Genomic DNA, 24,568 nt, shown 5'->3' with positions numbered 1-24,568 from the left:
TGATAAATCCTATGTTATGATGAAGTTTTGTTTTTTGTTTTATTTTTTTATTTTTTGAAGTTTTGGAATATAGGTGAGGTCTGGAGTCAATGACCAAGAAAGAATTCTTGGTACATCTTTGTTGCAAAATGTGGTTTTATTAAACACAGGAACAGGACTGATGGGCAGAAAGAGTGGCTGCCCAGGGCCTGTGAGGGGTGGCTGATTATATATATACCCAGGGGTTGGGGGAAGTAAGCAAATGGGGAGATTTCAAAAGGATCTTCATATGCTAAGGAGTACCTACAAGATACTGGAGGCCTTGCCATTGTCATGTTAAAGATTGCTTTTCCCTCCAGGAGGTATTAACATTAAGACAATTGGAAACTTCCTGAAGAATGTCACACATATCCCACCCTGGGTGGGGTCCTCTGTGGGATGTCAGCTGTGCTTTGTCCTCAGCTAGTCCTGCTGCTTCATCTGTTACACTAAGTCTAGGGGACCAAGGCCATGCTTAAAAATAAGAAAGAAATTCTCTGAGGTTCAGAAACTGAGAGGGTGTTCTGGGCCTGAATATACGTGGAATCAGATAAAAGAGAAACCTATGATCCATGATTGAGGTGAGAAAGAGTATGATCACAAAGGATCAGTGACCAAGTGGGCCTCATGCCTGGTGGCTGTCAGGCCTAGAAGAGGTCTAAGGGAAACTGGTATGGGGAATAATGGGTTACTGGAGCAAAAATAGTGACTTCAGGTGGAAGATTGCAAAAATGGTCACAATACACCTCCCACCAAGACGTGGTATCTTTCTCCACCCCTTGAATCCCGGGCTGGTCTTTTGACCTTCTTTGAGCAAAAACATGTGATGAGAGTGACACTATGTGATTCTAAACACTGCTACTAAGTGAATAAGCCTTAGCTAGCCTGAGGGAAGATAAGAGATCACACAGAGAAGGACCAAGGTGCCCCAGCTGTTAGCCAGCCACCTGTCAGACATGTAAGCGAGGCTACTTAGGACCAGCCAAACTCCAGCAGACCAGCCAACTGACTGCATGTGTAGCAGCTGACTACAAATGCATGAACAGGACCATAGAACTCTCCACTGAGCCCAGTCCAAATTGCTGACCCACAGAATTGTGAACTGAATAACCGGGTGTTATTTTAAGCTGCTGGGCTTTGGGATGATTTGGGACTCAACAAAGCTAACTAGTATACCAGGGACCCCCTGGCAAATATCTCCAACTTCCACCGTTCGAAGGTCTAGGCAGCATGTCTTTGGGGCTATCTGTGCCAGGCAGGAGCAATGCTTAGGACAGAAGGGCAGTGACCATGTATCTAAAATCCCTACCTCTGAAAAATTGAAGATCACTGAACCCAGAAAAATCAGCCATGAACTATCTTACCCAAGAAGATGTGTGTTGTCCCTTCTTCCAGAAGATAAATCGGGTATATCGCAAAATGAGATAACAGAGTAAATTCTGCCAAAAAAATCTAATTTAATAAATATCTTTATTCAGAAGCTATTCATTTTTGTTATTTAATGTTGCTGTTGAAGAAGAGCCTGCCCATTAGGCCTGTTCTTCTATGAAACTCAAGTACTAGAGTTACAAGTGAATTGTTACCACAGCCTATAATTGTTGCCCCGGGAGAGGTTATAAAAAGAGAACATTTCCCCCCTTTGAAGCAGACACTTGGACATGCCACAGATTTGGCTGTAAATCACAGACAAACCCCCCGTTTCATTGCCAAGGTAAGTAAATGAGATCAGAACTGCTTACATGTTCCCAAAAAGTAATTCATCTCATCAGCACTAGGCAACATCTGCTGCTTGTCTATGTATTCACTTTTTTGTGGAGGTGAAATTCACAGATTACAGAATTAACCATTAGAAACTGTATAATTCCCTGGCATTTAGTGCATGCATAATGTTGTGTCACTACCACTTCTCTCTAATTTTTTTTTTTTAAGATTTTATTTATTTATTCATGATAGACGCAAAGAGAGAGGCAGAGACACAGGCAGAGGGAGCAGCAGGCTCCATGCAGGGAGCCCGACGTGGGACTCGATCCTGGGTCTCCAGGATAAGGCCCTGGACTGAAGGCAGATGCTCAATGGCTGAGCCACTCTCAGGCATCCCTCTCTCTAGTTTTTTTTTAAGTTAATTTTATTTTTTTCATTTATTTTTTTAAATTTTTAAAAAAGATTTTATTTATTCATGAGAGACAGACACAGAGAGAGAGAGAGAGAGAGAGAGAGAGAGAGAGAGGCAGAGGGAGAAGCAGGCTCCATGTAGGGAGCCTGACATGGGACTTGATCTTGGGACTCCATCCCAGGACTCAGGATCAGGCCCTGGGCTGAAGGCAGCGCTAAACCGCTGAGCCACCTGGGCTGCTCCCTCTCTCTAGTTTTAATACTTTTTCATCACAGAGGTGCTGGGTGGCTCAGTCTGTTGAGTGCCTGCCTTTGACTCAGGGCATGACCCTGGGGTCCTGGGATGGAGCCCACATTGCATTGGGCTCCCTGCTCAGCGGGGAGTCTGCTTCTCTCATTCTCTCTCTCTCTCTCTCCCCCCTTCCCCCTCCCCCTGCTCCTGAGTTCTCTCTCTCTCTCTCTCTCAAATCAATAAATGAAATCTTAAAAAAAAGAAAATTAAAAAAATACTTTATCATCATACACATCCATACATTTAAGTGATCACTGCCCACTTCCCTAACCTCCTGGTAACCATTAATATGCTTTCTGTCTTCTGTGGATTTGCCTATTCTGGATATATTATATAAAGGAATCATTCAGTTATGTGACCTTTTGTGTCTGGCTTCGTTCTTGACATAATGTTTTCCAGGTTCACCCAAGTTGTAGCATATACCAGTACTTCCCTACTTTTATGATTAAGTTATATTCCATTGTATGTATGTATGACAATTTCTGCATATATTCATTGATGGGCATTTGAGTTGGTTTTACTTTTTGGCTATTATGAATAATGCTGCCATAAACATTTGTGTACAGGTTTCTGTGTGGATATATTTCATTTCTCTTGGGAATATTCCTAGGAGTGGAATTGCTGGGTCATGTGGTAATTCTAAATAAAACTTAAAAAAAAAAAAGATTTATTTATTTAACAGAGCGAGAGCAAGAGCGAGAGAAAGAGAGTGGACAGGTGAGGGAGAGAGAAATGCAAGAGGACTCCCTGAAAATGCAGAGCCCAATGCAGGCCTCTATCCCAAGACCCTGAGATAAGACCCAAGCTGAATCCAAGAATCAGGTACACATCCGACTGCACCACCCAGGCGCCCCTATATATAACTTTTTAAGGAATTTTCAGCATTGTTTAAGATAGAGAGTAGAGGGAAAAACAAATTCTCTTTAACAGTCTTCTGTGCCTCAGTGTTCTGAAATGTTGGTGCCCTGAAACTTTTTCTCATTATCTATTACAAAGAATTAAAAATAGGCCTAAGGGGATGCCTGGGTGGCTCAGCGGTTGGGCGTCAGCCTCCGGCCCAGGGCGTGGTCCTGGAGTCCTGGGATCAAGTCCCATCTCGGGCTCCCTGTGAGGAGCCTGCTTTTCCTCCCCCTGCCTATGTCTCTCTGCCTCTTTCTGTGTCTCTCATGATTAAATAAATAAAATCTTAAAAAAAAAGGCCTAAGAAGAAAAAGATTGCTGTTATCTACAAATGATGCTCAAAGATTAGAAAAAGACATCTAAAAATTTTTGTTAGGCAAATAATAAAATAGTATTAGAGGTGAACAATATTAAAAGAGATCAACCAAAACATTTCATAGTGATAAAAGGAACCTCAATCCCAGAGGATATAATAGTTATGACATTATGTGCAACCAGCCAGTCTATGATACACACAAATCAAAGGTAGATAGAGGGCAGCCCTGGTGGTCCAGCGGTTTGGCACCGCCTTCAGCCCCGGGTGTGATCCTGGAGGCCCGGGATTGAGTCCCACGTCGGGCTCCCTGCATGGAGCCTGCTTCTCTCTCCCTCCCTCTGCCTGTGTCTCTGCCTCTCTCTCTCTCTGTCATGAATAAATAAAATAAAATAAATCTTTTTAAAAAAAGGTAGAACTATAAGGAAAAACAGACAAATTTATAATTTGAGATTTTATTATTTTTCATTAAAAAAAGATTTTATTTATTTGACAGATGGAGACAGCACAAGCAGGGGGAGAGGGAGAAGCAGACTCCCCACTGAGCAAGGAGCCCCATGAGGGGCTCTGTCCCAGGACCCTGAGGTCATGACCTGACTTAAAGGCAGACCCTTAACTGACTGAGCCATCCAGGCATCCCTAGAATGAGATTTTAAATATACTTTTTTTGGAGACTGACAGAGGACATTTGTGAAAAATCAGTTTTTTGAGAATTCAACTGACACAATTAACAGGCTTCATCTAGCAGGTATATATACAAATCTGAGCCAAATACACTGCTTCCTAACCAGTAGTTTCTAAGCAGTTGTTTGGCACATACATGGAGCTGAAGCCAAGATGCTTGGCTAGTGCTGCAGAAGGAATGCTGGCTGATGGTGCCAGGGCGTTGTGCTTTATTCTATCTCTATCAGCTTACTCAATGGCTTGGATCACTCAAGCCCTTGACCTCAAATTTCTCATCAGTAAAATTCATAGTTTTACTGGATTCCGTTAATCAGGCAAGTATATATACTAAGTGTCTAAGTTGACTCAGACACTAAGCCAACCGGGGGAATAAAATGTTAACCCAGACACGGTCTTTACCTTTAAGGAGCTCAGCTTGCTGGTGAAAAGGTTTTTCTCATGCAGTGTACTTTTCCAAAGAAAAATGTGAGTCAGGGATCTTTAGAACCCTTCTTGCAGAGTAAGTGATGCCTCAGTGGAGACTTAAGCTTGCCTGTGAATGAGGTAGACAAACGGGGGGAGGGGAAAGCCTTCAGGCCAGGGGTCTGAGGTGTGCAAAGACCCCAGATGAGGGAGAGCTTGGCCAGTCCAGGGAGTCAGTTCACATGGTTGGAGGGCTTCATTCTAGCGGGAGGATAAGTAGCAGGTGGGTTGCAGAGGGGGCCCCCTCTGAAGAGGCCCTGTGAGTTTTCTCATGAATCTGGGCATTATGCTATAAGCAATGGGGAGCCATCGAAAGATTTCAGATGAAAGATATGGCAAGAACAGGTCCATTTCTGTATCGGTTAGGAAGGATGCTGTGTTTAAGTTTGGTTTTGAGGAGAATAACTACCATGACTCATTCTTCAGGTTACATATTGTTAATTATATTGAATCAAAGGAGACAGGGAAACATACTTGTTTCTCGTACCTATAACTTTGGATTGATGAATCAATGTTGAATGAATTTTATTTAAACCTACATTTATAAATATGTATATATAAACAGGCATAACCTCATTTTATTGTGCTTCTATTGTACTTCATAATTGTTGTTTTCTTTTAACAGACTGAAGGTTTGTGGCAATCCTGCATTGAGCAAGCCTATCTGTACCATTTTTTCCGAACAGCATCTATTCACTTTGTGTTTCTGTGTCACATTGTGGTAATTCTCACAATACTTCAAACTTTTTCGTTGTTACTATGTTTATTTGGGCGACCTGAGATCAGTGATTACAATGCACTGAAAGCTCAGGTGATGGTTAGCCTTTTAAAAGATACTTTTAATCTTAATAAACTATTTTATTAAAAGATTTTACTTATTTATTTGACAGAAAGAGAGAGAGAGAGAACACAAGTAGGCAGAGCAGCAGGCAGAGGGGGAGGGAGAAACAGTTTCCCCACTGAGCAGGGGCCTGCAGTGGGCCTCCATCCCAGGAGGAGACCTGAGCCGAAGGCAGATGTTTAACCAAGTGAGCCACCCAGATGCCCCCCCTTTTAAAAAATATTTATTTATTCATGAGAGACACAGAGAGACAGAGAGAGGCAGAGACACAGGCAGAGGGAGAAGCAGGCTCCATGCAGGGAGCCTGACGTGGGACTCATCCTGGGTCTAAGGATCACACCCTGGGCCTAAGGTGGCACTAAACTGCTGAGCCACCCAGGCTGCCCAAGTGCCCCTTAACAAAACATTCTAAAATTAAGGTATGTACGTTGTTTTTTAGACATAATGCTATTACACACTTAGCAGACTACAGTTTAGTGTAAGCATAGCTTTTATACTGCCCTGGGAAACCAAAACATTCATTGGACTCATTTTATTGTGATATTTGCTTTATTGCAGTAATCTGCAACCGAACCCACAATATCTGCAAGGCATGCCTATATATAGCTATTACCACTTTAGCCTTGCCACTGGGCTCACTAGGGTAGACAGCCCAGGCCCTTTTATTTCAGACAGAGTTGCCCTTGGCTTTCCTTATCTGCCCACGAATGCTTCCCATGTGCCTGACAGGTGGTAGTTGCTAAGGTCTGTCAGAGGAAAAGACTACCACTCAGGGCCTCAGTGAAAGGCCAGATTGAATACTTACTGAAGAACAGCCTTCTCCGGCGAAGCAAGGAGCTGATCTAGCTAGTGTTTGGGAAGTGTGGAGTCAGGGATTAGCGGAGTTTCAGAGGCAGGAGGGGGTTGATGCCCGCTGTGGAAACCTGCTTGTTGTTTAGATGAGAACAGTGTGAGTTGGCTGGCTTTCAAAAACACGGGGCCATTTCTGGCCGACTTTCAGAAGTGTGCTCACTTAGGGAAGTTGCCATTGATTCATTAAACTGAGGCAAGCTGTTCAGAACTGGTTCTGGTGGTTCCTTGTCTCTCTAACTACAGGACATTTCATCTTTTCCTAGGAGTGTGGGAACTTCTTTATTTTCAGGTCTCGGCCTTGAAGAAAATTGTCATCTCTGTGGAGGATAGACATGCAAGTCACACAGAGATTCGGCCTACCAGAGAGGTTAAAAGCACAGGTTTCTTGTTAAACCTGAAAGATTGTATACTCGCATTCACCTCTGCTCCTTCCTGAATCTCCACCGAGATGATATTTGATGATATTTAAGGGATTAAAATAAAGTTAAACCTCTGAGGAAGAAGAGAGCTGGAGGGGGGACAGCAGAACAGTTGAGAGATGTCAATCAAAGTTTGAAAGCCAAAAAGCAGCTGGGCAATTACTAACTAATCTAGCCGACCAGAGAAAGCTGAAACCATGCTGCCTGCAGAGGGGAAACCAAGAAGCAAAACCTTGCTTTAGGAACCTAGAAAATCTCAGGAATCATGCAGCCAATTATCTCTGAAGGTAGGTTGAGAGGCAGGGCTGAAAAAAGAAAGATAGGTTGAAATTCTAAATGGAGCAGTTAGGTCCCAAATCCCTTCTCACACCACAGGCAACTGATCAATCTCCCTCTGCCCTGGGGAAGAAAAGGGAAGGGTACTGAATGGAAGGACTCCGAGTTCAGGCAGGGGGGAATGGCAGGGAGCTCTGCAGAAAGCAGGGGACTAAGTAGAAATACAAAGTAAGATTCCCAAGCTTGTTCCCCTAACTTGATTCCCAGAATGCTGGCGGCCAGGCTGACTCTTTTTTTTTTTTTTAATTTTTATTTATTTATGATAGTCACAAAAAGAGAGAGAGAGGCAGAGACACAGGCAGAGGGAGAAGCAGGCTCCATGCACCGGGAGCCCGATGTGGGATTCGGTCCCGGGTCTCCAGGATCGTGCCCTGGGCCAAAGGCAGGCGCCAAACCGCTGCGCCACCCAGAGGTCCCCAGGCTGACTCTTGACAAGGTCAAGAACTGGAGGGAGAACTTAACCCTGGGGAAAACGAGCACTCCAGGAAAAAGTACCTGGACGTGCAGATGCGCTTTTGAGAGGAAGTATACTGTACCCCCCCATGAATGTCCCCAGGGAATACTTTTGCAAATAAAGTCTACTGCTCTGACCTCCCCCATCACCGGATTTTCTTGTTAGGTTTAATACCTCACTTTTTTTTTTTAAATATTATATTTATTTATTTGAGAGAGAGAGAAAGAGCATGAGCAGGGGGGAGGAGCAAGGGGAGAGGGAGAAGCAGACTCCCTGCTGGTGCTTGATCCTACAACAGTGAGATCATGCATGACCTGAGTAGAAATCAAGAGTGTGATGCTCAACTGGCTGAGCCACCCAGGTGCCCCAGGAAATATTCTTATTTTTAAATTTAATTTTTTATTTAAATTCAAGTTAGTTAACATATAGTACAGTATTGGTTTCAGGAATAGAAATTTAGTGATTCATCACTTACATATAACTCCTAGTACTCATCCCAACAAAATATTCTTATTTTTAAAGAGGTAATTCACTGAATTTGTTCTGGCACAGACATCTGCTTTAAAGCTTTAATTAAAGCAGCATGGTTTTAAAGAGATTAGTTTCCAATAGGCTGAAAAATATCAACATTGTGGTGAGCGTGAGACAGATTGGGGAACATTTAGATCAAATAGCAAGAAGTAGCTCAATTACTTTTGGTGAGGTAGAGCTTGCCCACCCTACTTTTGCCTGATTTTAATTTCAAACAAAGAGAAACCAAGGAAGGCATTTCAAATTGGACATCTGGAAAGGGACACTGGAAAGGGATATAGGGGAGTGATACAGAAAAAGTAAAACAGCTAATGAAAGGTCCATTATTTTTATTTTTATTTTTTTGAAAGGTCCATTATTAAGCTAGCGACTTTGTGGGAGAATTCTGGGAGATAATGCAACATATAAACTTCAGAACTACCCCACCTGAGGGATGAAGGACCTGAAAAGTCAGGGGTGAGGGCTGCTGTGTATGGGGGTGAGGAGCGGTAGTTATCTGTGCACCTGACCTCACCCACAATCCCACAGAGCACCTTCTGCAGTTGGGGATGGGAAGGGTAGGTCCTGAGGCACAAGGATGCAGATTCTCACAGTTGTAAATAACAGGAGCACACTGACAGGTCTTAGGAATGTGAGCAGGGCACATGGCAAATGGTACACTAGTTAATGAGGCTTAGGAAAACAGACCTCATTGTTGCTGATGGGAATCTAAATGGTACTGCTTTTACTGGGGGTGGAGGGATTTGGAAACATTTATCAAAGTACAACAGATTCAGTAGTTTTGTTTTGTTTTGTTTTTTTAGTAATTCTGCTTTTAAGGATTTTTCTTCTCCAGACACTCTCACAAATGTGCAAAATGGCATATGAATAAGACTATTCATTGCGGCATTGTTTGTAAGAGCAAAAGGTTAGAAATACCCTTAGAATTCTTCACTAAAGAATGGGTTAGACGGGATCCCTGGGTGGCGCAGTGGTTTGGAGCCTGCCTTTGGCCCAGGGCGCGATCCTGGAGACCCGGGATCGAATCCCACGTCAGGCTCCCGGTGCATGGAGCCTGCTTCTCCCTCTGCCTGTGTCTCTGCCTCTCTCTCTCTCTGTGTGTGTGACTATCATAAATAAATAAAAATTAAAAAAAAAAAAAAGAATGGGTTAGATGGAGCAGCCCTGGTGGTGCAGCGGTTTAGTGCCGCCTGCAGCCCAGGGTGTGATCCTAGAGACCCGGGATCAAGTCCCACATCAGTCTCCTTGCATGGACCCTGCTTCTCCCTCTGCCTGTTTCTCTGCCTCTGTATGTGTGTGTGTGTGTGTGTGTGTGTGTGTGTGTGTGTGTCTCATGAATAAATAAATAAAATCTTTAAAAAAATGGGTTAGATGAACTGATGCAATGATACATTTATTTTTTTTTAAATTTATTTATTTATGATAGTCACAGAGAAAGAGAGAGAGAGAGGCAGAGACACAGGAAGAGGGAGAAGCAGGCTCCATGCACCGGGAGCCCGATATGGGATTCGATCCCGGATCTCCAGAATCGCGCACTGAGCCAAAGGCAGGCGCCAAACCGCTGCGCCACCCAGGGATCCCCGCAATGATATATTTAAACAACGAGAAACTGGTTTGAAAGAGTGAGGAAGCTCCTTCCACAGTGATATGGGATGATTGCAAAGATATTGCATTAGGTGGAAAAAAAAAAAAAGCCAAGCTGAAGTGGTCTTTGTATGCAAACATTTGGCTAAAAGAGATGGTCATGGGAGAATATATGTGTGAATTCACCATATATGCACAAAATCTATAGAAAGATACATAGAAAATGCTGGTGGCTTTGGAGGAAGGGAAGTGAGGATAAGCCGGAAGGGAGACATTTCCTTCTGCAGAGTGGCTGTGCTACATTAGCTATTCAAAAGTAAAATTTAAATAATTTACAATGAACATTTTATCTTGAGGGCAGTAGGGAGCTACTCAAATTTTGTTTTGATCTTTCACTGATGATAGAGAAGTGATGTGATCAGACCTGTTAGGACAGACTGGCAGGAGGGATGCAGGGCTTCAGGGAGCCAACGACGGAAGAAAGTAAAAGTAGGAAGAAAAGTTTCATTCCCAAACAATTCCAAACAACAGGGAAGATGATGTAGCTGTTCACCTCTCAGACAATGTACCTGGGTCCTTGGGAGACAGTCTGAAGGTAATAAGCGATGGGATATGTATTGTGTTTTTAGATTCTGGATGTCCATATGGCATCCATGCATCACAGCAGCCTTTACCCTTCTGCAAGTCAACTTGTCTGGAACTCACATATCTTCTTATACTAACTCTCACACACCAGGCCAGTATTTCTCTTGCCCTAAATCATCCCCTGCCATGGGCAGCCCCAATGGCCCAGCGGTTTGGCGCCACCTTCGGCCCAGGACGTTATCCTGGAGACATGGGATTGAGTCCCATCCCACATCAGGATCCCTGCATGGAGCCTGCTTCTCCCTCTGCCTGTGTCTCTGCCTCTCTCTCTGTGTCTCTCATGAATAAATAAATGAAATCTTAAAAAAAAATAAATCATCCCCCGCCAACTAGAAATCACTATCTATAGTGTGAAGCCGCTCAAATTATTCAGACTAACCAACCCTAACCTGATTACTTTGCTCTGCTTTGTCTTTTCTGCAGAAACCCCAATTACAGCCCTGGCCTGTGCCTTCCCTTCACTCCTGTTTCTGCCTCTTCACCAAAACCTGATGCTTCCCACGTGGCCCTGTGTGGTGTGGCAGGCGCCCTGCTCATGGGAAATGTAAGTACCACGGATCTTCTTTCAAAGGCATTGACCTTTCTGTGCTGTCATTCAGTCACCTCCACAAGTTAAAACCCCAAAGGTACAAATGAGACAATATTTCATTTTGCATAACAAACATCACTTGGTGCAAATTTTGGGGTCTAGAAGAGTGCAAAGAACCTCACACTGTTTTCTATCCAGGCTCCTCCTAGGAAATCTGAGACTCTGAACTAAACTGAGAAAGTAAGTGATGTAAGAAAATGAGAGAGCAAGATTGTTTTGTTTGTGGCCCAGTTACAGAATTAAACCCAGGTGAGACAAGGATTTCTGAGATAAGAAAGAATAAAAGACCCAGGAACCAATGAATTAAACCACCTGGCAGCTGCAACAGTTCTAATGTATGAAACATGAATTCAGGTCCCCCCAGGGGAAATCTTCATGGTTAGGGCTTTCCTTTGCTTTCTATGCTTCAATGCTCTCTGACATAAGAGTATATAAATTCCCACTTATGACAAAATTAAAACCAGAGTCCAAAAAAAAAAAAAAAAAAAACAAAAAAACAAACAAACCAAAAAACCAAAAAACCCCAAACTTTATTAGGATAAAACCCACACACCATATGTGTTAGTTTCCTAAGACTGCTATATAACAAATTACTACCAACTAAGTGGCTTAAAACAACAGAAATTTATTCTCTCACAGTTCTAGAGACTAGAAGTCCAAAAGTCAAGGTGTCAGCCTGGCCATGAGCCCTCCAAAGATTCAGGTTAAGAATCCCTCCTTGCCACAGGAAAAAAAAAAAAAAAAAAAAAGAATCCCTCCTTGCCTGTTCCTCTAGTTTCTGGTGGCTGTCAACAATCTGGTGTTCTTTGCCTTGTAGCTCTAAGGTTTTATTTTTTTTTTTAAGATTTTATTTATTTATTCGCAAGAGACACACACACAGAGGCAGAGACACAGGCAGAGGGAGAAGCAGGCTCCATGCAGGGAGCCCGACGTGGGACTCAATCCCAGGATTCCAGGATCACGCCCCAAGCCAAAGGCAGATGCTCAGCTGCTGAGCCACCCAGGCATCCCACTATCTCTGTCTTTGAATGGCTTTATTTTCCATTTCTCCTCACTGTCTTCAAGTTTCTCTCTTCTAATGAGGACACCATTCGATTTAGGGCTCACCCTCATCCAGTATGATCTTACCTTAACTTGATTATATCTGCAAAGACTCTCCAAGTAAAGTAACGTTCTCAGGTACTGGAGGTTAGCACTTCAACATATCTTTTTTTTTTTTTTCCAACATATCTTTTTGGTGGACACAAATCAACCTGCAACACTGTACAATTCACTCATTGAAAGTTTACAATTGAGTAGTTTTTAGTATATTCACAAAAGTATGCAACCATGACCACTCTCAACCTTAGAACATTTTCATCACCCCACCAGGAGACCCTGTACAGTTAGCGGTCCCTCTTCATTTCCCCTCTAAAACTACCTACAAGGGATCCCTGGGTGGCACAGCGGTTTGGCGCCTGCCTTTGGCCCAGGGCGTTATCTTGGAGACCCGGGATTAAGTCCCACGTCGAGCTCCCTGCATGGAGCCTGCTTCTCCCTCTGCCTGTGTCTCTGCCTCTCTCTCTCTCTCTCTGTGACTATCATAAATAAATAAAATCTTTTTTTTTTTTAAAAAAAAAAAACTACCTACAAGCCCTAGACAATCACTAATCCTTTTTTACTGTTGAATAATATTCCTTGGTATGAATATACCACATTTTATTTCTCCACTCATCAGCTGATGGGCATTTGAGTTGTTTCTCCCTTTTGGTTATTTGAATAATGCTGCTATGGAAATGTGTGTTTAGAGTTTTGTGTGGAGATAGGTTTTCATTTCTGGTCGTATGGATAGCTAGGAGTATATACTTGGCATTGCTGGGTCATATGGAAACTATGTTTAACTGAGGAACTCCCACACTGTTGTCCAAAGTGGCTACACCATGTTACATTCTCACCAGTAGTGTATGAGAGTTCCAACCAATTTATCCACATCCTTGTCAACATTTGTCATTATCTATCATTTTAATGGAGCCATCCTTGCAGTTGTGAAGTGGCATCTCACTGTGTTTTGATTTGAATTTCTTTGAAGAACAGTGATGTTAAGCATCTATTCATGTTCTTTGAAGAACAGTGATGTTAAGCATCTATTCATGTACTTATTGGCTATTTGTACATCTTTGGAGAAATTCCTAAATCAGATTTTTTACCCATTTTTAAATTGGTTTGTCTTTTTATTATTTATTTATTTAAAAAAGATTTTACTTATTTATTCATGAGAGATACACAGAGAGAGAGGCAGAGATGTAGGCAGAGGGAGAAGCAGGCTCCATGTAGGGAGTCTGATGTGGGACGAAATCCTGGGACCATGGTATCACACCCTGAACCCAAGGCAGGCACTCAACTGCCGAGCCATCCAGGGATCCCTGTCTTTTTATTATTTAGCCTAAGAATTCTTTATGTATTCTTAGATAAAAATATATAAGGGGTACACAAGGGTGGCTCGGTTAAGCTTCCAGGTCTTGATCTCAGGATCATGAGTTCAAGTCCTATATTGGGCTCCACACTGGATGTGGAGCCTACTTAAGAAAAAATAGTAAAAAAAAAATGAAAAAATATATATTGTATATAACATAACAATATATAATGCAATATATGTTACTGGTGATACAAGTTCTTTTTTTTTTTTTTTTAGATTATTTATTTATTTATTCATGAGAGACACAGAGAGAGAGGCAGAGACACAGGCAGAGGGAGAAGCAGGCTCCATGCAGGGAGCCTGATGTGGGACTGAATCCTGGGACTCAGGGATCACGCCCTGGGCCAAAGGCAGGCTCTCAACTGCTGAGCCACCCAGATGTCCCGGAGATACAAGTACTTTATCAGGTATGCGATTTGCAAATATTTTTCCAATTCTGTGGATTGTCTTAATTTTCTTTTTTTAATACAATTTTATATTCACATTTATGTAATATAACGGAAATACAAAGGAAAAAGCTAAGGTTGTCTCAATAATAAGGGATAGAGCTTACTTTTTTTTCAACTTTTAAAAAAGATTTTATTTATTCATGAAAGACATAGAGAGAGGCATAAGGAAAAGTAGGCTCCATGCAGGAAGCCCCATGTGGGACTGGATGCCGGGATTCAGGGATCACGCCCTGAGCCAAAGGCAGACACTCAGCCTTAACTGCTGAGCCACCCAGGCATCCTGGAACGTAAATCCTTTTAACATTATCTATTGACATCACCACTGAGTAAGGATTATTGATAACATCTTTAAGGATTTCTTCTTCTTTGGGATCCGGTTATTCTTTGTTGGTCACCAGTAGCTGTTGATAACTAGACACCCTCCCCACCCACGCCTCAGGGTAGGGTGGCCTAGTTTGTTCCTTTATCATCTCTGGTTTCCTTACACCTCGGCATTTTTGGGATTTTTGTGAGCAGGCTTCCCCGGCCCCCTACCTAGCCCTGCCTAGCCCTGGTTGTCCCTAACTCATTATTATCCAGCCATTTTTTAAAACTTCACAAAATATCATGTTAATTGATATTCTTTAAAAAGATTATTTTATATCTGGTTTTCCTCAGGCTGTCAGTAGAAATGCTGGTCTCTGTTCTGCCAGAAAAGCATCAAATGAAGATACCTCAGTGAAGGATATGTTTACACGGCCCCTTACCAAGAGATATGCTTTTAACTTTTTTTCTAAAAAGATTTTATTTTTAAGTAATCTCTATACCCAAAGTGAGGGTCAAACCCACAGCCCCAAGATCGAGAGTTGCATACTGCACTGAGCCAGCCAGCTCCCTCAAAATATGCTTTTTCATAAATGAAGTCCTTAAAAACACTGTTAAGCAGGTATTATTATCTCTGCCTTAGAACTCGAGGACCTGAGGCCCAGGGAATTTGGGTAACTTCTTCAAAGGATCACCCAATTAAGTAAGGGGCAGAAGTCAGAATGAGATCTAGTTTTGTGTGGCTCCAAAGTCTGTGTTGTTGACACTTTACAATATTTGGAAGTTGGACAGAAACTGTATGTTTATGGGGTTGATATTATTGACCACACACACATTCACAAGTCCTATACCGATTATTTCTCTACCGAGAATGTTTATTTCATATATATAGATATATATATTTTTCCATATCTCTATACCCAATATGGGGTTCAAACTCATGACCCCAACTGAGCCAGCTAGGTGCCCCAAGCATTTTTATTTCAAAGGGATTCAAACGTGAAGCACTATTAGTGCATTTAATTTCAATAGTAGAAAAGCAGTATAAACCAAACCACTGGGAATGTGGTACTATGATTTTCTTGTGTGGTACTATAATTTTATGAAAAAATATGCCCGCATGAATATTAACTTTAGAAGCTAGAGGAATTCTCTCAAAAATGCCTGAAACTATTGTGGCAACTATTTTTCTGCCTGAAGTCTATATTGGCTAGTCCTTTATTTTCATAAGTTTCTCTCCTCAGATATTTGAAAAGACCCCTTATGAATCTTGAAATCATGTGAAAGTTCAGTATTTTAAACAATTTTACTTTGTTAAATGTTTCCTAAGAATTTCTTTCTTTCAGACAGCCCGGGTGGCTCAGTGGTTTAGTGTCGCCTTCAGCCCAGGGCATGATCCTGGAGTCCTGGGATCGAGTCCCATGTCGGGTTCCCTGCATGGAGCCTGCTTCTCCCTCTACCTCTGTCTCTGCCTCTCTCTGTCTCTCGTGAATAAATAAATAAAATGTTAAAAAAATAAAAAAAGAATTTTTCTCAGTCTTCTTATTTTTCTTGGTCCTTTTTCTTTTTCCATGTTAATACTTTGCAAAACCTTGTAGAGGTTTGTTTTGAAACAGATTTCTTTCTTTCTTTCTTTCTTTCTTTCTTTCTTTCTTTCTTTCTTTCTTTCTTTCTTTCTTTCTTTCTTTCTTTCTTTCTTTCTTTCAATTTATTCATTAGAGAGAGACAGAGGGGTAGAGACCTAGGCAGAGGGAGAAGCAGGGCTCCATGCAGGGAGCCCAATGTGGGACTCTATCCTGGGACTCGATCCTGGAGTTAGGATCACGCCCTGAGCTGAAGGCAGAGGCTCAACCGCTGAACCTGAACCACCCAGGCTTCCCTTGAAGCAGATTTCTTGTTGAGAAGCAGAATTCTATCATCTGTAACTAAACCTCTAAGATCATTTCTTGAATCTCCACTCATATGCTACCAGCTTCAGCATCCTTTGGTGAATTAATCTCTCCAGTTTCAGCAATATGAAGCTACATTAATTTTAAGTGACTGCCCAGTATAACCTTCCCTGCAGGAACCATACATTTGCCAGACAATGCATATTTAAAACCTTCATTTTCAAAGGTTGTAAAGTTTGGGTGTTTTTATAGATATCAAACAAACCATCCATTATAAGTCTTTAGTATTTTTGTTTTTCTATTTTACTGAGTTGGTTGTTTTTGTTACTTATTACTGGCAGCTTTCACTGAATTCCCACTCAGCTCCAAGAGAGCAGGGGTACATTTTTCTCACTCACCATTATATACCTATCACCCAACACATAGCAGATGCCTAATATTTGTCTCCCCTCAGGTTTATTGAGATATAACTGACATGTAATGATAAATATTTGTTGAATGAATGAATGTATGTATTCTTTCCCAATGGATTGGAAAGGACATTAAAAAATCACATTTTAAATATAGTATTTCTTTGTTAAGCTTGGAGGTGACTTTCCACAAATACTGTCTCATAGGTGGTAAGACAAATCAAGGTACTGTAGAAAATAGGGAGTCGGGGAGGGGAAAACCGACAATACATTTGTGCTTTGGGCATGTTGTTCCAAAATAAGCCAGATTCACTGGCTCAAGAGATCTTCTCTAGCAGGAAAGCTTTCTGAATCACTTTTTTTCTCTTTTTCGGAAGACATTACTTCAACATTATCTACTGAGGTACAATCTCCTGCAAATGTTTATGTTATGCTTTATACAGACTGTACCTTACTGGACTTGAAATTTAATTATTTTTGTTTTTGTATTCTTTCTTGATTAATTTTCTGAATCCATTTTGGGAAATAAATCCATACAGATTTACTCCAAATTATGCCATTTAATGGAATATTTAGGACCTACGGCCAGATCTATATGACTCAAGGGGTAGTTTTTTTTTTTTTTTCTGGTCAATTAGAAGGCAATTATTTCATGATTAATATGCCTGAAATACCATTCTCAGGTATTGGTTCAGGCTACAGCAGTCATAACCTATGCTGTAACTTTGTGGCTTCCTATTATTTTTTTTAAAGATTTTATTATTCATTCATGAGAGACAGAGAGAGAGAGAGAGAGAGAGAGAGGCAGAGACACAGGCAGGGGAGAAGCAGGCTCCATGCAGGGAGCCTGACGTCGGACTCGATCCCAGGTCTCCAGGATCACACCCTGGGCTAAAGGAGGCGCTAAACCGCTGAGCCCCCCCCCCCCCCCCCCCCCCCCCCCCGGCTGCCCTGTGGCTTCCTATTAATCCAAAAGCGTGTCCTTCACATTAAAAAAAAAACTATATCCAGTTTTTTGGTTTCCCTTCATGTTCAGAAGTTCCTGTTCTCTCTAGTTACAATGAAACAAACGTACAGTCGAATATTTGTCTGACCCTCAAGGTCACATATGGGATTCAGAGATTCAAAGCTAAAATGCAACATTAAAGGTACATTTCTTCAGGAGGGATAATAAGCTGCAAACACTGTATCAAGGAATGTTAAAAATCGTGCTAATTTTTGTGTGGGCTTGGCTAACACTTTTTAAACTAGACGTTTGTTTCTTTGTATTTTGGAATCTCCTCTATTCTTTTCTTGCTAGTCTAAATACATTTAATCAGAGCCTCAGGGACGGGACCTAAATGGGGCCTAATAAATAGCTGGACACATGTTGGGGCCCAGATGTGGCTGGGTGGTTTTTCTCCCCCCCCCACCCCCCTTACTCGTTTGGTATGAGAAACGCCATGCCTTCCTTCAGAAATACTGATGTTTTCAGTCTTTTCATTTTATGCAACCTTATCAAGATTGTTGTCTTTTCTCTGGCCTCAAACAGCTCCACCTGCTTCAAAGCAGCAAATGACACAGCCTTAATAAACATAATCTTACATTGAGGATTGCGCGGAGTCACTCACTCTGTATTTTTATTTTTTATTTTTATTTTTATGGCCATGGTGACTGGGGGCATCCTGCTCCCACAGGCGGAGTCCTTTCTGAAGAAACAGTGATTTCCCCCCCATCCTGCTGGGAAGGATGGAATCCGGGAGGATCTTCCAGGAAGGAGCGAGCGCCTAAAGCACCGGAGGCTCCCGCTCGGCTCGCGGGTAATCCCACCAAGGGCCGCTGCCCTTTTCCGACGATGGAGATCACCTGTTCAAGGTCGCGCCTGCACTAGTCCCCGCGCGCAATCAGCAAGGTCGGGCAGGGCCGCTGGGGCGCTCGGCGACGCGCAGGGCCCACCTGGTGCCCCGCCGTCTGCGCCACCGCGGGGAGGACGCGCCCCCTGGCGACCGACTCCGCGCCGCAGCCGGGCCAGGACCGAACGACCTCGGGGGCCGGGACCCGCGGCGGCGGCTGCGGCGGCGGCGGCGGCGGCGGGCCCTGGGGCACCGGAAGGGGGCGGGGCCGGGCGGCCCGAGGCTGCGCGTGCGGGCGGGGGCGGGGCGCGCATATATAAGCCCCGCGCGCGGCGGAAAGGGCGGGCCTGGGCGAGAGCGGCTGAGTCGGCGGAGCGCCCGGCGCCGCAGACGCCGCCCGCGAGGACAGGGAGGGGAGCGGGAGGAGGCGGGGGGAGGAGGCGCGAGTGCGGGGTGGCGCCGGTCCACCTCCGCAGCTCTCCTGGCTCCCGCCGGCTTTCGAAGGCGGGCCCGGGCTGCGGCAGCGGCAGCGGCCTGCGGAGGTGAAGCCGAGCTGCGGCGGCCTGGGGCCTGGGGCGTGGGGCGGCGCGGCGCGGCGCGGCGCGGGTGGGCAGGAGGTGCAGGGGCGGCTCGGCATCCCCGGGGCGGGGCCGAGGGGGCAGGTGGCCCGGGCGGCCTCCTCCCTCCAGGTCGGCCTCCCCGGACGCACCTGCAGAAGGGGCTCCGGGAACAGCCGAGGGGAGGGCGGGGGTCGCTGCGCCCCCACCCCCACCCCGGGGCGAGGGGACCCTGCGGGGACGAGGATGCGCGCCGGCGTGCGCGGGGCCCTTCCGCCCTTGGCCTCGGGGGTGCCCCGTAAGAGGATGCGCCGGGCGGCGGGCGGCGGGGGCGCGAGGACCCCCGGCCCGCCGGCGGCGTAAGGACGAACCTTTCCACGGGGGCGGCCTGAGGGCTTGCGGGTTAGTCTAAACCGGAGCAGGAAAGCCACGCGGGGCCCTCGCAGGTACCTCGCTGCAAATGTCCAGGTAGCGACGGACTTGCCTTGCAGGCCCCGGAGCTGTTGAAAAGGGAAGTTTAGGGGTCTTGTTCTAGAAGCTTGCTCTCTGGTTAGCGAGTGAGGCTCCACGAGAATTGTGTGAATTGTGTGTTCGGGGGGGGGGGGTGTCTTCGTGTAAATGGCGCTGTTTGTAACGGGGTTTGGGGCTGGCGGGGAGGGATAATGTAAAGAGGTTGGAAAGGCGGTCCTAGTGGGGAGAGCTTGTTTATGTATTTATTTATTTATTTTTGTGTGTGTGTGTGTCATCGTTTGACCATGGAAATTATTCAGAATGTGGATTGCCCTGACGAGAAGAGAGGAGCTCTGATGCCCTTGCTTGATTTAGCAGTTCTCCCTCCGTGGAAAGTTGAATTTCTGGAAACATCCCCCGTCTTGTAGATTTTTGCCTGCGTAAAGGCGCTAGGGCTTGGCACTTAATCGCCTTAAAAGTAGTGAGATGGAAGCATAGTACCTAAAGCATCACTGGGTCTTGAGCTCGCTCCTGTGGAAGAGAATTCGGGGAGAGTGGGTCTAGACTTTTCAGGGAAGTTAAAGCTTTGCTTGTAGTCTTAATTTTCTTGTACACCTAACTTTTTTTTTTTTTTTCTTTTTGCTTCAGCTTCATCTGTTTCAATGGTGCAACTCTCTTCATCTCCTTTTGGTTACCAGTCACCTTCAGGCCATTCAGAGGAGGGAAGAGAGGGGAATATGAAGTCAGCCAAGCCCCAAGTGAACCACAGTCAGCATGGGGAAAGCCAGCGGGCCATGAGCCCCCTGCAGTCTACTCTCAGTTCTGCTGCCTCTCCTTCCCAAGCATATGAGACATATATTGATAATGGACTCATATGCCTTAAACACAAAATTAGAAACATCGAGAAAAAGAAGGTAACCTCCCCTCCCCCCATCCCCTATATGTGCCATCTTTAATAAGGGTCAGGGAACAGGCATTTTTACTTGCTGTCAAGGCTCATAGGTATTCTTTCCTGAAAGATGTAATTAATCTTGAGATTTGGCTGGCTGAAAACCTACAAGCAGGTTAAATATTGGGTATATTAAACGTTTTCTGTTTGGTTTTTCAGTCTAAATAAAAATATTCTACATAGTAAAATTATTATGCCTGCTGCTGTTGAAATACTTGGAAGAGCTAGCAACTTTAGATCATATTCTTTGAGTGTAGAATTAATGTTTCTTTTCATAGATGAGTAATAGCCCGATTTTTTTTTTCTTTAGCCTGTTTTCCTTGTGACTTTCTGCAGCAGTTGATATTGCAGTATAACTGCTGCAGTCATTGGAAGCCTCAACGATGGTAGAGCCAGAAAATGTTTTAGCACTAATTTTTGTGTTGCTAGGTGATCGTTTGCGATTGGTGGGTGAAAGCATTGTAGAAAACCTTATAAAGAGACTCCTTATCAGCCTAACCTTACAGTAAATGCTGATGTAAAGATCCAACTCATTCCTCATTTCCTGAGTCATGTAGCCTGTGAAACAGGACTGCACGTTGCTTTGTTGTGTCATGATTCTTTTTTGCTTGTGATAGTAAAGTGAGTGATTGACTATCTGGGCCCGGGAGCTCTTTAACATATTTTTATTCTACGACCTAGTTAAACCTTAGGAAAGTTAGCTTTTAACGGAGGAGTGTAAGGTTTTTCAGAGTCTAGTTGACTCTGTTTCTTTTCCTCCCTTTCTCCCCACCAGGAAGATAGTGAAGAAAGACCAGTTACTAGTAGCTTCTCTGTAGCTCTAGCTCTCACCAGTTGTCTTTTGAATGCATGTACTTGATCACAAGTGTGATAAGGTGAGTGTGCCTGGGTCAGCACAAATTCCCTGCCACATGGGAAACTAGTCAAAAGATCTATTCAGAGCAGGATCTGTTGATGGAGACTCAATGTCTTCCTCCCCAGGCGGAGGAACTACATACTCGTATATTTGTGCTCTCCAGCTTAACTATAGTACCTCTTTAATTTTGAATACTTACCTGGTCAGTACCAATGCTTTTGTTTCAAGCTTTTGAGAAAGCACTTTAAAGCTATAAAGCCAATATGGGAGGAGCCTAAATGTTGCTTATAGAATACCATAGTGGGGCATGTCATTCTTACAGGGGCAATAAATGCAATTTGTTCTGTATTTACTGAAATACCAAATTTAATATGAAAAGCTTTGAGTTAAAGCTTTCATAATGATAGAGAAAAATATCTTTTACATTTCTGTACTTCCATTATGAAGTTTGCTATTGGACAAATGCCACCTAATTCAACAGGTAACTAATAGTTTAGGCATGAAGTTGGAGCAGGATTTGTCAGCCTAAACACTGTTTTACTTTTTGTGCCAGATATTTCTTTGTTTGGGGGAGGGGCGATCCTGTGGATTGTGCGATGATAAGCCTCATCCCTGGCTTCTAGCCACAAGATTCCTGTAGCATTCTCTACCTCCCTACCACCCTCCAATTAGTGACAACCAAAAATATCTCCACACCTTCCCATAGATCCCTGGGGGTCAAGAATTGACCTTGATTGAGCACCACTGGATTAGGGGCATATGATTAACTAGCTAAGTCCTTATGTGTTAAATAGTATGATTATAGAGGCCAGGAAGAGAAAAGAGTTTTATTATTTAACTTTTCTAATTCCAGACTAATGTTGATTGTGTGTAATATTTTTTTCTCTGACTGGACTATACCTATAGTTGCTGCTTGCCTTGCAGTAAACTGGTATTCTTACAGATTGATAGTTTACTTCAAGAACTTTGTTTTCCTAAGAAGCAGTCTGGTATGTTATTTCTTCAGAATTTTATATCAGACTATAGTAGATACAAGTTTCTCTTTTGTAGCTCAAACTGGAAGACTATAAGGATCGCCTGAAAAATGGAGAGCAACTTAATCCAGACCAGTTGGTAAGTGGCTTATGATCCTTTGATCACACTTGGTGGTTTTTTTTTTTTCCTTAATAAAACTAGATGGGTTTGGTGAGACCAAAGATATGATAAGGCCAATAAAGAACAGTGAAAATCCACTGGATTTTTCAAAAGGCTTTGTCTTCTTTACCTATGAGATCTTTTGCACTAGCAGATGGAATAGGTTGGGGGTCTGGTTGGTTAAGAGTGAAAGTGTAGACATCACTAAGAGTCAACATATGAATTTATTTATTTATTTTTGAAAGATTTCATTCACGAGAGACAGAGAGGTGCAGAGACACAGGCAGAGGGCAAAGCAGGCTCCATGCAGGGACTGTGGGACTCGTGTGGGACATGTGGGACCTGTGGGACTCGGTCCCAGGTCTTTCAGGATCACACCCTGGGCTGAAGGCAGAGCTAAACCGCTGAGCCACCCAGGGATCCAACATATGGATTTAAATGAAACTTTTGCTAGGGTGGGCTGAAGAAGTAGAGGGAAGGCTAGCTTTTTTCCCCCCACTGTTCACTGATTTATTCTAAACCAGTCATCTTTCTCCTCCAAAATGTAAAAGGATATTCATTCTAGCTTGCTTGCTTAGGTTTTCTCCTTTTGCCCCCCCCCCCCCCCCCTTTTTTTTGCTTCGCCTTAATTCCTTTTGTTCTGCCTACTTTTCTACCCTGGATTGCCATGTCACCTCTCAGGAGGCATGTTTATCTGATACCTGGCCTTTGCCTTTTTTTTTTTTAACCTTCCTGTAAGAGTATATAACTTTTATATTTAACTTTTTTTTAGTATTTGCAACTTGTAAAAATATTTAACTTGTCTGTGGTATACCTGGTAACTGCAAGTTTTATCTAATGTGAAAGAGTTTGCAATATGGAAATGAAGAAAACGCTTAATGTTTTCTTGATCACATCTCTGGGTGAGAAGGGACAAAATTAAGTTGCTTTACACAGTCTGGATCTGTTGTCTTCATCTTTTTCAGCTAAGGTTTTTGGTTGTGTATCTGAGATAGTGGCATTCAAGGTCTTTTCCCTTGCCATATTGACTGCTCTTCACTGACCTAGAATTTTTGTGATGTAGTAAATTATAATTTTGCTGAGGCACAGATTTGAATTGTGTGGGCTCTGAGAATGATGTGCTCACATAGCTGGTGAGAGGACTTAACTGGACATCCAGCATTTCAATATAGCTTTGTTTTCAAGTAGTCATGGTATGTTCTATAACTTCTAAAGTGATAATTCTCTTTGTGTAAATATCCTTGAAGGAAATATTCTGTTAGAGTATTTGATTTTTGGGGAAATAGGGAGTATAGGAGTAGGGAAGTTGGTGGTTTTCATGGTAGCTCTACGAAATGTCAAGGACGTGCTGTATTTTAGAGTTACAGCCTTGCAAACTAATCTCAGTATTTCATTACTGTTTTCATACTACATGTTGCTTTTATAGTATTAACTTTGAATTCTCAAGTTAAATGCTGACAACTGCCAAATTTGTATTGCCAATAGATATGTCTTTGAAATTCTAGATTCCTATGTTCATTTGCCTATTTGGCTAGCATCTCCTGACTTCACCCTGCCCCCCAAAACCTGTTCCTCTAATCTTAGCGATGTCAGTTAATGGCTTAAGGAACTAGGATGGAGTTGGCCAAAACCCGTGGAGATTTTCTCATCTTTCTTCTGATACCACACATCTAGCCCATTAGCAAGGTCACTTCTACCTTCAAGGTAAATCCGGAAATTGGCCATTTCTCAAATTCCGCTTCTGCCGCCTCAGCCTCATCTTTCATCTACATTCCTGTAATAGCTTCCTCACAGGTTTTTATATTTCTGCTCTTCAAGCCTGTTCTCAATATGATAGCCTCAGTAATCCTGTTCAGATGCAAGTCAGTTGGACATTCCTCTGTTCAGCTCTGTTGGTTTCTATCATGGTGGCAAAATTCCTTACTATGGCCTACAAAGTCCTACAAAAGATGCTCCCTATTTCCTTTTTCATCTTTATTGTATTTTCTGCACTTCCATCCCTTGCTAGCTTCATTCTGGCTACACTGGCTTTCTTGCTGTTCCTTAAATATCAGAAGCACACTTGTGCTTCAGGGCTTTTGCATGTGCTGTTCTTCTGCCTGGAATACTTTTTCCCCAGGTGTCTAAATGGCTCAATTTTCAACCTCCTTCAGCTTTTTATTTGAAGGTTATGTTAGTAAGACTTGTCCTGGCCACATGATACCTCCATTCCTTCAATCACATTCCTTAGCTTGTTGCCTTGCTTTAATTCT

The 24,568-nt window shown here is 43.3% G+C and overlaps 1 protein-coding gene across 9 annotated transcripts in view; it reads left to right on the top strand.

Moving 5' to 3' along the window:
• The first annotated feature begins 18,779 nt into the window (after window positions 1-18,779).
• Window positions 18,780-24,568, top strand: part of CAPRIN2 (caprin family member 2) — a 44,649-nt gene continuing 38,860 nt past the window's right edge. For 6 of the 9 annotated variants that reach the window (XM_055318693.1, XM_055318691.1, XM_055318690.1 and 3 more), the window contains exons 1-3: window positions 18,819-18,912; window positions 20,026-20,291; window positions 22,233-22,295. In XM_055318693.1, the coding sequence (XP_055174668.1) occupies window positions 20,040-20,291; window positions 22,233-22,295 (315 nt within the window). In that variant the 5' untranslated portion in view covers window positions 18,819-18,912; window positions 20,026-20,039. Of the gene's footprint in view, window positions 18,913-20,025; window positions 20,292-22,232; window positions 22,296-24,568 lie in introns of all 9 variants that reach the window. The other 3 variants (XM_055318700.1, XM_055318695.1, XM_055318694.1) reach the window with 3 other exon arrangements.

This window comes from Nyctereutes procyonoides, unplaced genomic scaffold (genome assembly GCF_905146905.1).
Source record: "Nyctereutes procyonoides isolate TBG_1078 unplaced genomic scaffold, NYPRO_anot_genome, whole genome shotgun sequence".
NCBI classification, from domain to species: Eukaryota; Metazoa; Chordata; class Mammalia; order Carnivora; family Canidae; genus Nyctereutes; species Nyctereutes procyonoides.
This window is presented reverse-complemented; position numbering and strand designations above follow the sequence as displayed.